General features: G+C 37.3%; 1 protein-coding gene across 1 annotated transcript in view; it reads right to left on the bottom strand.

Annotated features, from left to right (window-relative positions):
* The window catches only part of ANKRD26 (ankyrin repeat domain 26), a 109,806-nt gene that overhangs the window by 42,057 nt on the left and 52,814 nt on the right, over positions 1-14,935 (bottom strand). Inside the window, 4 exon segments of the mRNA XM_036338112.1 lie at positions 5,130-5,271; positions 5,540-5,591; positions 9,839-9,999; positions 11,167-11,240. Of these exon segments, the coding sequence (XP_036194005.1) occupies positions 5,130-5,271; positions 5,540-5,591; positions 9,839-9,999; positions 11,167-11,240 (429 nt within the window).

Raw genomic sequence — 14,935 nt, 5'->3', positions numbered from 1 at the left:
AGTAGCTATGATGTGCACTGACCACCAGGAAGGAGATGCTCAACGCATGAGCTGCTATGAGGCGCACTGGCCATTTAAAAATAAACAGCACCATGGACCTGGCGCTGACAAACCAACATTCAGCTTCCCCCAAGTGGGACACAGGCCCCGCCACCACCCTGGAGTGACACCCCACCAAATCGCAGCCAATGCTGCCAAGACCCCATGGCGGAAAATGTGGCCACAGCCCAGCCCAGCCCAGAAATGGTCACTGTGGGCGCGAGATAATGATATCATGTAGCAATGCCCAGCTTCCTTTCCCTAGTGACTAGCCTCCTTGGAGTTTCTTCAGCCCAGGAACCTGACTTGCTTTAAACATTTTACAGTTTAATCAAAAGTTTGTGCAGCGTTTTCCCATGCCTCATCTCATTTGATCCTCACAGAAGTCCTGGAGTAGGTAGATAGGAGACCCGGTAGAATCCTATTTTCTTTTCATTAGCAAGACAATGGAGATTTAGAAAGTATAGGAACTTTACCTGACTGAAGAGAAGTAAGAAATGATAGAACTTGAAAATGACTTCAGATTTTCTCACTGCACAGAATATAGTTAAACACTGCTGCAGTTAAATATTTTACCCTTTGTTCTCCCTGTGTGTTCTACAATAATAATCTGCTTCATGGTGATATTTACTGCTATGTTGCTGACAATTACTTGAAAGAGAAGTTGGGGTGCTTCACTGGGCTGGAAAAAGTTTTGCTACATCAGAAAGCAGGTCTAATTAAGTTTATCTATACTAATAAAAGGGTAATATGCTAATTAGAGCAGAGACCTTCCGGGAGACCGTCCTTCCGGACAAAGCCATGGTTGGCAGGGCTGAGGCAGAGGCAGTTAGGGGTGAGCAGGCCAACAGGGGGGGCAGTTGGGGGTGAGTGGGCTGGCAGAGGGGGACACTGGGGGTGAGCAGGCCAGCAGGGGGGGCAGTTGGGGGTGATCAGGCTGGCAGGGGGGCAGGTGGGGGTGGTCAGGCTGGCAGGGGGGCAGTTGGGAGTGGTCAGGCTGGCAGGGGGGACAGTTGGGAGCGAGCAGGCCAGTGGTGGGGGCAGCTGGGGGCGAGCAGGCTGGCAGGTGGGGGCAGTTGGGGGTGATCAGGCTGGCAGAGGGGGACACTTGGGGGTGAGCAGGCCAGCAGGGGGGGCAGTTGGGGGTGATCAGGCTGGCAGGGGGGCAGTTGGGGGTGGTCAGGCTGGCAGGGGGGACAGTTGGGAGCGAGCAGGCCAGTGGGGGGGGGCAGCTGGGGGCGAGCAGGCTGGCAGGTGGGGGCAGTTGGGGGCCACAGGGATCAGGCCTAAATTGGCAGTCAGATATTCTCCAAGGGGTTCCAGATTGGAGAGGGTGCAGGCCGGGCTGAGGGACACCCCACCCCCTGCATGAATTTCATGCACTGGGCCACTAGTCTATATGTACAAAAGGCTAAGTGGACTCACACATGCAGAATACATATAAAGCTCTTGCTGGCGCCAATCACATGCATGTGTTTTGATCCGTCATTGTTGATGGTAAATTTGGTTGACATGTCACTTCTATTATAGAGAAAGGGTGAATAGTGATATTGAAATATTTCTTCTAATTAATTTCCTGTCAATGTGGACGAATCTGTGCACCAGGATACTAGTTCCATTATAAAAGTCTACTAATTTTGTTGATTATTGTACTAAGAGTACAACTAGGTGGATGTTTGTGAATCTCAGTGTGACCAATTTATCACAAGCAAAGTCAAATTTAGCTAATTATCCATTATAATACAATAGCAAATTAAGTTTTTATTTTGTTTAAGACTCTTTCAAATTAGAGCTACTTAATCCAGCCTCTTACCAAGTGAGAGAGAAAAAAATGTTTTTCTTTTGAGCTGCATAGTCCTAAATTCGTCTTTAAAAAAATAGTTACAAATGGGTACAGGGTTTCTTTTCAGGGTGATGAAAATGTCCTTACATTGTGGTGATGGTTGTACAATTCTGTGAAAACACTAAAAACTACTTTATTGTGTTCCTTAAATTGATAATTTGTATGTCATATATTATATCTCAATAAAGGCATTTTTTAAAGTAAAAAGAAATCAACTGTTACTCACCATATTAATAAACTTATGATCATATTAGTAGGGGGGGGGGAAGCACTAGACAAAATTCAAAAAGTATTCCTGATAAAAGCTTTCAGCAGACTAGGAATACAAGGAAACTTCTTCAATATGATAAGAAAAGATCTATGCGAACTCTACAGTTGACATCATAGGTAATAGTGAAAAGCTGAATTCTTGCCCTAGGAACAAGACAGGAATGACAGCTTTTACTCCTATTCAGCACTAAACTAGAGGTCCTAGCATAATTATGCAAGATAAAGAAACATAAGGCATCCATATGGGAAAGGAAGAAGTAAATCTGTCTTTATTAGCAGACAACATGATCACATAATAAGACCTAGCAAACTCCCACCTGTGGGTCAGGTTGCTTATTTTAGTAAATTAATTTTTATGGAACTATAGTCATGTCCATTAATTTATGTATTGTCTATGGCTACTCTCATGCTACAATGTCAGAGCTGATTAGGTGTAATAGAGAATGTTACAAGTCTTAAATATTTCCTATCTTTAGTAAAATAGTAGTTTAAGAAAGAAAGTTTGACAACCTTTGTTTATGAGGAAAATCTACCGAAAAGCTACTAGAATAAATGAATTTAGCAAAGTGGAAGGATAGAGAATCAATGTACAAAAATCAACTGTATGTCTATATATCAGTAGTGCACAATCAGAGATTAAAATTAAAGATACATTACAACTGCATTGATAAATAAAAAATACTTATGAGTAATATAATAAAAGATGGAAAGACCTATACAATAAAATATTACTGAGAAAATAAAAGAAGATCTGTATGTTTTGATCAAGGGTAGACAATTCAATATTATTAAAAAGTCAATTTTTCAAAAATTAATCTGTGGATTCAACATGACCCAAACCTAATTTTGAGAATGCTAGCAGACTATCTTTAGAAATTGAAAAACTGATTTAAAGTTCATGCGGAAATGCATCAAGAATCTAGAATAGCAAAATGGCCATTAAAAATAACATATTATCTGATTTCAAGAATTTTTATAAACTTAAAGTAATTAAAATACATTGTTATTGGTATAAAGATGGCCAAACAGATCAATGGGACAGAACGGAGTCCAGAAATAAACCTACAAACATATGCTCAACTGATTTTGACAAAGGCACAGTAGCATGAAGTAAATAAAATATAGCCTTTGTAACAAATGGTGCTGGAACAACTTGAATATCCATGAGCAAAAAAAAATTAATTTGGATCCATACTCTGCATCATATGTAAAAGAGAACAAAAAATGAATCATAGGTCTAAACACAAAACCTGTAAAACTTCTAAGGGAACTCTTTAAAGAAAATGTGACCTTGTGCTAGGCAAAGTATTCTTAGATATGAATAACAAAAGCAAAGTCTATAAAATAACAAAGGATAAATTGAGTTTCATCAAAAAGAGAAAGAGTTGCTCTTCAAAAGACACTGTGAAAACGACGAAAAGACAAGCCACAGATTGGGAGAAACCCTTAGAAAAAATATAACTGATAAAGGAATTGTATCTAGAATATATAAAGAATCCTCAAAATTCTACAAATAAGAAGACACCCTAATTTTGAAAATGGCAAAAGATCCAGATGGACAGTTCAGAGATGTACAGATGGCAAATACACACATGAAAAGATTTCAACGTTATTATTAGGGAAATGAATACTAAAACCATAATGATATATACACTACACACCCATCAGAATGGCTAAGGTTTTTAAAAACTGACAATACTAAATGTCTGTGAAGATATCATGCTCTGCTGGTGGGAATGGAAAGTGGTATAACTACTTCAGAAAACAATTTGGCAGTCTCTTAATAAGAGATATAAAGGGTCATGATGAGACTTTTAGGGATGATGGATATGTTAACTATCTGGATTGTGCTGATGAATTCATATGTGTTCACATATATCAGAACTATAAAGTTATACACTTCATATATGTGTAGTTTACCTAACCAAGCTGTTGAAAAAAAAGCTCTACTACAGGAAAAAAAACACATAAGACATTGGCTATAACGTTGGTTCTCAACCTTTCTAATGCCACAACCCTTTAATACAGTTCCTCGTGTTGTGGTGACCCCCAATTTCATTGTTACAAATTGAACATAATTAAAGCATAATGATTAATCACAAAAACAAGATGTAATTATATATGTGTTTTCTGATGGTCTTAGGTGACCCCTGTGAAAGGGTAGTTCAACCCCCAAAGGGGTCGTGACCCACAGGTTGAGAACTGCTGACATAGATGGTACAAAATGAAGCTAGAGGATTATGGCCTTTAACCTTAAAGCAATGAGAAATAATAGCTTGGTCTTAAACATGATGAGATCTGAATGTTTAAGTGTATAATAATAATGGTGGCAATATAGACCAAGGTTCCAGGAGGTGGGAAGGCATACAATCACTCATTTTATCTATATACTAGAGGCCCAATGCACAAAATTCATGCAAGGTGCTTGGCCCTAGCAGCCCCAGCTGTCTCTGCCAGCCCTTGCAGCCCTGGCTTCATCCTGAAGGTCGTCGGGACAGTCATTCTGCTGTTTGGTCTAATTAGCATATTAGCTCTTTATTATATAGGATATATAAAAGCCTAAGCTACTGTTTGATAGTATGACCATTTGACCAGTAGCAATGATGCATACTTACCACCAGGGAGCAGACGCTCAACACACAGACAGGCATGGAAACATGGAATAGACTAATGAATCTCAGAGGGAAGCGGGGGAGAAGAGAGGGCGGGAAGAGATTAACCAAAGATCTTATATGCATACTAGAGGCCCAATGCACAAATCTGTGCACTGGGCCGGTTTCAGCCTGATCCCCGCAAGCCAGGCCGAGGGACGCCACCAGTGCACGAATCTGTGCACTGGGCCTCTAGTTATAATATAAAACATATTTCCCAGATAAATACCTCAACAATATATCCTCTGTGGTGCAGAACTAGACAAGGTGTGCATATATTTCTACATTATAAAGAAAAAGGCTTTACATTTATACAATGGTGTTACCTTTACAATTCATGCCAAGTTGTTCAATTAGCAACATGGAATTTTTATAATTGGAGTAAGGCACCTCGCAATGTTCTGAAATTATTTCAGATGACTGAGTTAAGTCATCAAGGTCATCCATGGAACCAATTTTCTCTTTAACCTACAAATAAATAATACTGTTTTCAAAATGTTGATAAAATATACTAAGTGTATACTGTATGGGTAAATATCCACCTTTTTATAAAAACAAACACATAGGTATTCTTAAAAAAACTGATTGTTATCAAATAGGTACCTTTATCAATAACTAGTGTTTCTAAATTTTTAAAATAAATGTCTCTACAACAAAGATTTTCTACTTTTCATTATATTTTTATAATGTATTTTTACTACAGATAATAGTTTTGATAATTTAACTTTTAAAATACCTTGTTCTCTTCACTAGATGTTTTCTCTTCACTAGATGTTTGCTTTGCTGACCTAAAAAAAATATAAACATTTCTTTTCAGGCGAATATTAAATACTTAAAATACAAAGAATAGTTAACCTATTATTTCTTATATAAAATCTCTGAATTTGTAATTAACTTTCTATAAGGGGGATTAAACAATAAACAAAAAGAATAACTAACATTAAGGGACAAAATAGATAATATTAACACAACTTATTAAAATTAGATCAAGATGATAGTCAAAGCAAAAGGAAAAACATAATGTTTATTAACAATATACCATGGTTTTTATTGTCATGTTCAATAAAAACAAGTTTTTATTGGCCCTGAGACCTATTTGGAAAGTATGACTTACGTTCTTATGTGAAGGAAACCCTTTTATAGTAGTTATATTAGCTTCTTGAGGACTTAGTATGCATTATTATGAGCATTTTACATGTCTTAGGAACATTTTATATATGTATGTATTTATTTATTTGTCTAAAGTTTTACATATGTCTCATTTTTCCCCAATTGACCCCCCCCTCCCCGCCCCCAGCCATTCCAACCCCGGGCAAGCCCCCACTGCCCCAGTGTCTGTGTCCATTGGTTATGCTAATATGCATGCATACAAGTCCTTTGGTTGCTCTCTAACCCCCGTCCCCTTCCCCTGCCATTTGTCTCTGGATCTATTTTGTTTATCAAATTATGTTGATCATTATATCCCACATATGAGTGAGATCATGTGATATTTATCTTTCTCTGACTGGCTTATTTTGCTTAGCATAATGCTCTCCAGTTCCACACATGCTGTTGCAAATGGTAAAAGTTCCTTCTTTCTTATAGCAGCATAGTATTCCATTGTGTAGATGTACCTTTTAGGAACATTTTAATCCTCACAAAAATTCTGGGAGGTAGGCAATATGTTAGGTATTTTACAGAGGAAGAAACTGAGGCACAGAAAGGCTAACTAGTCAGAGTCTACAGAGCTAGTCAATAGCAGAACCAGAATTCAAACACAGAAAATCTGGTTTCAGAACATGCGCTTCACAATATGCTTTGAAAGTAATACTTATTTTTAAGAACCTTATTTTTCCATGTATAAGACACCCTCATGTATAAGACGCACCCCTTTTCCAACCCACAATTAAAAAATCAATATTTTAAACATTTTGCTGGTTTTCCTCTTAAGGCCTTCTTTTTTGGCATCTTAAGAAGCTGTTCTTTAACTAATAATAAAAAAAAAAAAAAAAAAAGCTGTTCTTCCTGTTTTCTCCAATGTCTAATCATACATACAGTGGAAGGACGTCCAAACTGTCTTTCTGCAGCTCTATTTCCATGCTCTCTGGTATAGCTGATTACATTCAGTTTGAATCTTGCAGAGTAAGACAATCGCTTATCGGTATTTATCTTTTTATTTTTTTACATTTTTATGAACTCAAAACCCTCTGGTCTTTATTGCATCTGCACACTCTCCACCACCACCTCAATTAGGGCATCAGCTGACATCAGTAACAATAAGGCCTGTGATTGCAAACAGGAGGAAGCCTGTTTGACAAGGCCTGGGCAGCTATGCACCTGCATGGCGCCCTCCTTGGCTGACTCCCGTGTATAAGATGCCCCTCAATTTTCAGTGTAATGATTTGAGAAAAAAATAGCACCTTATACACAGAAAAATATGGTACTACGATGGCAAATGAGTTTATATTATTATTCAATTTCTACCTATAATTATAAATAATTTCTAAATATACATATTTTTTAAATAAAAAGGAATTTATATCTAGGCCATATTGAAAATAGTTTTTCAATAAACTAAAGATTTTTTTAAAATTGATTTTGAGAGAAAGAGGAAGGGAGAGGGAGAGATAGAAACATCAATGAGAGAGAAATATTGATTGGCTGCCTCCTGCATGCCCCTTAATGAGGATCGAATCCACAACCCAGGCATGTGCCCTGACTTTGAATCAAACCAGTAACCTCTTGGTTCATGGGTGAATGCTCAACCACTGAGCCATACCAGCCAGTCAAGATTTTTTTGATAAACAAATTCACCAACAGGCATTCATTCATCCATTCAAAAATTTATACATGCATTAAACATACATATACTTATTGAGAACGTAGTATGTGTTAATGACACTGTTGTTACAGAAGGCATGGTTTTTATATTTCAGAACTTTACAATCCAAAAGTGATAGATTGTTACTAGTTTATTTTTCCATTGTACATACATAAAATCTTCACCTTAGCCCAGTGATGGCAAACCTATGACACGTGTTTCAGAGGTGACATGCGAACTCATTTTTTTGGTTGATTTTTCTTTGTTAAATGGCATTTAAATATATAAAATAAATATCAAAAATATAAGTCTTTGTTTTACTATGGTTGCAAATATCAAAAAATTTCTATATGTGACACGGCACCAGAGTTAAGTTAGGGTTTTTCAAAATGCTGACACACCAAGCTCAAAAGGTTCGCCATCACTGCCCTAGCCCCATATCTAAAAGACTATTAAGTTAATTTAACTTAATACTTTAGAATATGTTACAAAATCATAGCTATTCATGATGATACTGTCAAAGGCACTATAATAGCTTGAATCTTTAAGGGATGATTAAATTCTATTCAGTATGGTCTCAATGTTTATGTTTATCATTACATAATTTTTAAAAATGTGTATTATCGTATAAATTTTAGGTAATTGTCTGCATATTCAATATATGAGAATAATCGAACCATGACTTCCTGGTTCTAAGTCAATGCTCAATCACTGAGCCACACGAGCTGAGCTACTTTATGCTGTTTTATTTCCAGAAAAAGTAATTATCGATAATATTCTTTCACCTAGAAACAAAAAATGTATAGATGTCACCTTCTACCATCCTAATCTATTTCATTTAAACATCTGTTATCATTCACTTGAGGTAGACTACCAGTTAGTGAATCAGCCTTCTCAAATGTTGGTGTAATCACAGGTTCTTCTAATGTCCATTTTTCATTTTTCTTTACTTCCTTCATTTGCAAGCCATTGACTACTACTTTTAAAAGATCCATTAAAGAAGTCAATGTTTTCTAATAACCCTACTGATAAAAAATTTTAAAATACTATAAAATTCCAAATCTTACCTATCTTAATAATCACTTATTAATTCATAAAACTGTTACGAAGTACCAACCATAGGCATACACATCCCTTGCTAAAAAGACCTCAGAAATACAAGTATAATACTATGTAGTATTGTGGAGTTCACATATGAAAAGTTTTACGGGAACACAAGAAAGACTTTACAGAAGAGGAGGTCACCAGGAAAACAAATGGTAGAAAGCAATGCTACTTAGAGATCAGAATGTGAACATAAAAATTAGGCACATAGCATCGAGGTGTGTCCTAACTTGAAAGAAAAAGTATCCTATATAATAAAAGGGTAATATGCAAAAAGACCGAACGGCAAAACAACCAAAGAATAATATGCTAATGATATGCTAAGGCTGCTCAACCACTCACTATGATGTGCACTGACCACCAGGGGGCAAACACTCAACGCAGGAGCTGCCAAGCAACAGCAGCTTTGCAGAGTGCCCTCTCCCACTCTGGGACCCCTCAGGGGTTGTTGGAAAGCCGGTTTCTGCCCTATCCCTGTAGGCCAGGCCGAGGGACTCTGCCTGCCAGAGCGACCTCGCTTACTCTGCAGACACCCTTTGAGCCATGTCACCACCCCAGGTGCGACTGGCTGGGGAGGGACTGCAGGAGGTTGGCTCCAGGGCATGTCTGGCCCATCTCGCAAAGTCCTGCCTGCTCTGCCAACCACCTTCTAATTAATTTCCTTTCAATGTGCACAAATCTGTGCACCAGGCCACTAGTATATAATAAATGTCCTTAGAATGTGTACATGTGTGTATATACAAGTCATGTTTTCCTGTAGAATCTAGTTCTAGAAGTGAAGCTGTTGGGATAAAGGGATGACACATTTGAAATTTTGACACATGCTGCTAAATTTCCCTTCAAGAAAGATGTACCAATTTCATCTACCAACAGTGTGTGAGAATGCCTTTTTTCTCCCATTTGCCAAACATGGTTGTTATTTTTTAAATAAGATATTTATTATTATGACTTCAAAAAATGGTATCTCATTGTTTGTTGATTTGCATTTTTCTGATTACCAGGCAAGGTTGAATATCCCTAGTAGAAATAGATAATTTGTTGATCATGAATATTAGCTCAAATTAGGATTTGTTTTATAGGGAAATAATTACCTACTGTCCCTCCTACTGTTAAATATTGCTTTAGGCTTACCAATCAGCATCTTCATTCTCCATAGTAGGAAATTGTTGGTTACCAGTCTGTCCTCTCTTTCTTTGTTGAATTAATTCATCGCTGTCATCAGCATCAGCATTATGGAAGTTTTCTGTAACTTCCATTTCACAACCTCTGTGCATCTTTTTTTCTTCTTCAACCTTTGATGAAGGTTTGATATTAAGGATATAGTTATTACCTTTGTCATTAAAAAGACTGTTTATGTTTTCATTAATTTTATCATTTGGCTTTTAGTTTAATTGCCACGACTTTAATCAATAAAAATATTTTGTGTTTTTATCATTATAAGTCATTGAAATTTTTATAAATTCTGCTTCATTTCTGTTTCAGTAAAGAAGCAGAATTTTCCAAGATTTCTAATAGGGCTTTCTTAATTTTGTGCTCTTATTCACATCTACGTTTTACTACGTAGAACCCCCGCCCCATTCCCCTTGCATTTGTCTAGGAGAGACAGAGAAACAAAAAGACAAAGACACAAAATGTGTCCTCTTCTGTCTTTCCCACCTGGGTCTTGCATTACACAGCCAGATTTAGAGGATGTGACATTGTGCGTCAGTAACAAATAGGAAGCTTTCATCTTTCTGTACGAAGCGAATTATATCAATACATACATTACCATAGTATATCATTTGAATTAAAATTTAGGAATTTGCTTGATTGATTTTAATGATTTTTGGCTCCTAATAATTTAAAGATTGCCTCTTCAGTTATTTTTTTATTCTTTTTTTAAAATTTTATTCTTCGGTTATAGTTTACATTCATTATTATTTTGTATTAGTTGCAGGTATGCAGCATAGTGGTTAGATAATCATAAAAATACTCATAGACACATAACATAAAAAAAATGAAAAAAATTGTATCATCTCTTTTGGTGCCATAAATGTTAGGTAATGCATCTTTAGGAGCTTTGGGCAGATTATTTAAACTTTCTTGGTTTTATTCACATTATCAGCAAATATGGGGCTAAAGTAGATAATTACTTCTATCCCATACCTTCTAGCTATAACATTTTATTTATTCAATGTGAAATTTGGGGAGCATTGCTCATTTTCCAGAGTTCTACATTATCTAACAATTCAACACTTTTGCTCTGCTCCTGTAATGTGGTAAACTTTGGTTCATATATTTTTATAAATACCATCACTTTTTTGATAACCCCAGGATCTAAGAGCAAAAAGAACTGTAAAAGGCAATGGGGAAAAGATTAGCTCTAAAAGCCTAGCTTGAAAGGTAATTTCAACTGGACTACGTTACATTTTTAAAACATAGAAAACAATATTATACTAGAAGTTTGAATTTTTACATACCTGTGGGTGGTTATTTTCACTTCCATTAAGCCTTTCTTGTTCTTCCTGTGATGTCATTTCTAAGTCTAGTTCTGCTAACAAATCTACATATTAGTTAAAATGAACTACTCAAACCAGTTAAATAAAAGCTATAATCATTATAAAAAATGGAAAATACATTTTATCAATTGAGGGATAAATTAAGCTTAATCTTTAGCTGAATACGTATTTGAGAAATACTTCTAATCATTGTAAACTTCAACAAAGCACTTAGGAAACATTAGATATCACAAAGTTCAAAGCATAGAAACATCTCAAAAATTCATTCATATAAAATCAATGAATAAAACAATCAGAGATAAAACAAAGTTAAGAAATACGGTACAAATATATACAGTCACACTATATTCTCTACCTCATAATGGTACTTTTTTAACATATCCCTACATTTCAACTGCCATGTTATTCACAATTTTCAAAATCTGTCACTTTTTATGCCTTTATCAGTGTACACCTTTGTTATATCTGAAATGTTTTCCTCTACTATTTTGACAAATTTCTTTTCACCTTTTAGTACTTGGCACTGGGGCTTAAAGAACATAGATAAGAGGCGTCAGGAATGGCTTTTCTAGAGACATGCCTGAGCTGAGACTTAAACAGTGAGGTTAGCCAGAATCAAAGGGGAAGAGAGCAGGAAAGGGAGACACACAGTATGCAAAGCTATATCAAGACAGGGAGAGAAGCATACAATAGAATCAATTTTATCTAAAATACAGAGATTGGCGAGGAGGGCATCACCAGTAATTTAGTAAATGAGCTAAAGATGGAGAGTTAGGCAGAAGTCAGATTATAAGAGCCTTATATGTAATTTTAAAAGACCTGGTCATTAAATATCTATATTTTTAAAATCCTCACTCAGCCCTAGAGAGTTTGGCTCAGTGGACTGAGCGTCAGCCTGCAGACCAAAAGATCCCAGGTTCGATTCCAGTCAAGGGCATGTACCTTGGTTGCAAGCTCCTCCCCGGCTTGGGTACTGATCAGGGTTCATGCAAGAGGCAACCAATCAATGTTTCTCTCACAATGATATTTCTCTCTCTTCCACTCTCTTTAAAAATCTGCTCTTTCATCATTCGATGATGCTCTCTCATCACTGACGTTTCTATCCCTCTCTCTTCCTCTCTGAAATCAATTAAAAAATATTTTTAAAAAATCCTCAAAGATATGTTCACTGATTTTAGAGAAAGAGGGAAACATATATTTATATACATATATATATATATGCTAGAGGCCCAGTGCACAAATTTGTGCACGGGTTGGGTCTGGCCAGCCTGACCCCAATCGGGGAGGATCAGGGCTGGGCCTGTCGGGAGGAGGAGATGGCAGGAGATTGGCTGGCCAGCCCACCCCGATCAGGGCTGGCCAGCCATGGGGAGGGGCTGTGGGCCATGGGCCAGCCGGCCTCACCCCCAAATGGGGTAGGGGGTGCCGATTGGGGGCCAGCAGCCTGGAGGAGGGGCCATGGGTGGTTGGCCGGCCAGCTCTGCCCCTGATCAGGGTGGGGGGGCCAATCAAGGGTGGGACTGGCGGGGGGTGGAGAGACTGCGGGCCTATCGTGGTAGGGCAGGCCGATCGGGGGTGGGGCTAGCTGGGGAGAAGGGGTTGGGGCATTTGGCCAGTGGGCCCTGCCCTTGATCGGGGTGGGAGAGTCCGGGAGTGGGCAGTACTTATTAAAGGATACTTCTGAGAACAGTAACTGGGAAGAACGGGAAAAGAGCAGGTTTGAGCAGAGGAATAAGTAAAGCTGCAATGCTGGCCAGGGATCAGCTTCAGCTAACCATATAGAAAGCTCTTGGGTCAATGGGGAAAAAAGGAGGCATATGTACCTGATCAGGCTGGGTCACTGGCCACAGAGGGCATCACGTCATAGCGACCAGTTGTTACGGTCGCTGGCTTTTTATATATATAGAGAGAGGGGTGGGGCACACATGAATGTGACAAGTATCAATCCGTTGCCTCCCTTACATGTTCTTACCAAGGATCAAACCTGCAACCTAGGTATGTGCCCTGACCAGGAATATTGCCTGCAACTTTTTGGTGCACAGACTACACTCCAACCAAATGAGCTCCTGGCCAGGGCAACATTAATATGTTTTAAACAGTGGCCTATTGTCATATTTGCATCACTCTAAATGCTATCAAAGTGAGAATTTGAGGGGCATAAAAATAATGGAGGATGATGAATTAGAAGGCAATACTGCAAAATAGAGGATACAGGCCTGAAATGAAGAAATATTTCCAGAAATATTTAAGATATAAAAACTTCAGGGGACAGTATATAATAAATCTTTATTCAATGAATAAATATCCAAATCTTGGGTCAACTTGATTCTGCTCATTACTTTAAAAAAGGTATCAACTATGAAGAAAAAACAACTAAAACTACATTAACTGTGTTCAGTTGCTTGAGTTTATTTTGCAGTTTTTCTGTTTCACATATTTCTGTGATGAGGGAGCTTATGTAGGTATTTTCTTGTATCTACCAAGTTCATGAAGAAATGAAACCCTTGTATAGACAGGTAAATAACTGAATTTTAGCTTGAAGTTACTACTCTAGGAGATAATTCAAAATCTTTTGTAAATATAATGTTAGCTCTAGAGGTAAAGATAGAAGATGAAATTGTAGGGGTAAAAAATACATGTTTATTCTATTACTATACACCTGATCATATGACTTTTAAAGGGTACTAAGTTAATAGTACATAAAGTGGAACAAAGATGTGGTTAGTCAATAGAATGAATAATCTAGTAGAATTAAAATTGGCTTTCCATGCATTAATTTTAAATGATAAAGTGCTCCTTAAAACCAAAATTCTTTGTGAATGATGTAGTTGTTAAAAAAATAAAACAAAGTGACAGTCGATATGGACACAGCTAAGAAGCAGGTACTATGTAGTAAATTCTCAATGATTCCCATTACTGCTGGAAAGCCTATTCTATGTATCAAGCCATAGAAAATATAAGAAAAATTTTAATATTCGGTTTTGGATGGTGCTTTTTCAGTTACATTTAATATAGTTATAACTAATACTTATAAATTGAGAGCTATAAAAATATAGCTAAGAAACCATGTTTTGTTTGAGTAGGCAATCTTCAGATCTCTTAGTTTTCCCATTTAGTCTCAAAGTTCTAAATTTAATTCTGCTACCCACCCCAAGTGTATGCTAAACACTAATGGAAAGGAGCTTACTCTTCCTCCTAATTCTCTTTATTATTTAAATATATGTTACTTTGATTACAGTACAGGAAGAATGCAAATGTCTTGTTAAAAGATATTCTGTTTGGTTGTAGGTTCCATAAAAGGAGAAAACACAAAGTAGATTTTGCCACAAAATGATTTTTGAAAAGTCAAAACTATGATGAGGTCACAGAGGTGGTCTAGAGATGAACTCTGTTTCTTTTTTCTTTTCTTTCTTTTTTAATCCTCACCCGAGGTTATTTTCCCACTGATTTTTAGAGAGAGTAGAAGAGAGGGAAAGACATAGAAAAACATGGATGTGAGAGAAACACATTGGTTGTCTCCTGCAGGAGTCCTGACTAGGGCCTGGGCCAGGGAGGAGACTGCAACCGCAATATGTACCCTTGACCAGAATAGAACCTGGGACCTTTCATTCTGCAGGCCGACACTCTACCCACTGAGCCAAACCAGCTATGAATCTGTTTTTTTATTACCATCTTTGCCCTCTTTCTTTGCTGGTAGCTGTGATTCATACAGGTCATGGAGACTATAATT

Source organism: Myotis myotis, unplaced genomic scaffold, assembly GCF_014108235.1.
Source record: "Myotis myotis isolate mMyoMyo1 unplaced genomic scaffold, mMyoMyo1.p scaffold_m19_p_1, whole genome shotgun sequence".
Lineage (NCBI taxonomy): Eukaryota > Metazoa > Chordata > Mammalia > Chiroptera > Vespertilionidae > Myotis > Myotis myotis.
Note: the sequence above shows the minus strand (reverse complement) of the source record. Positions and strands in the feature narration are given on the sequence as shown.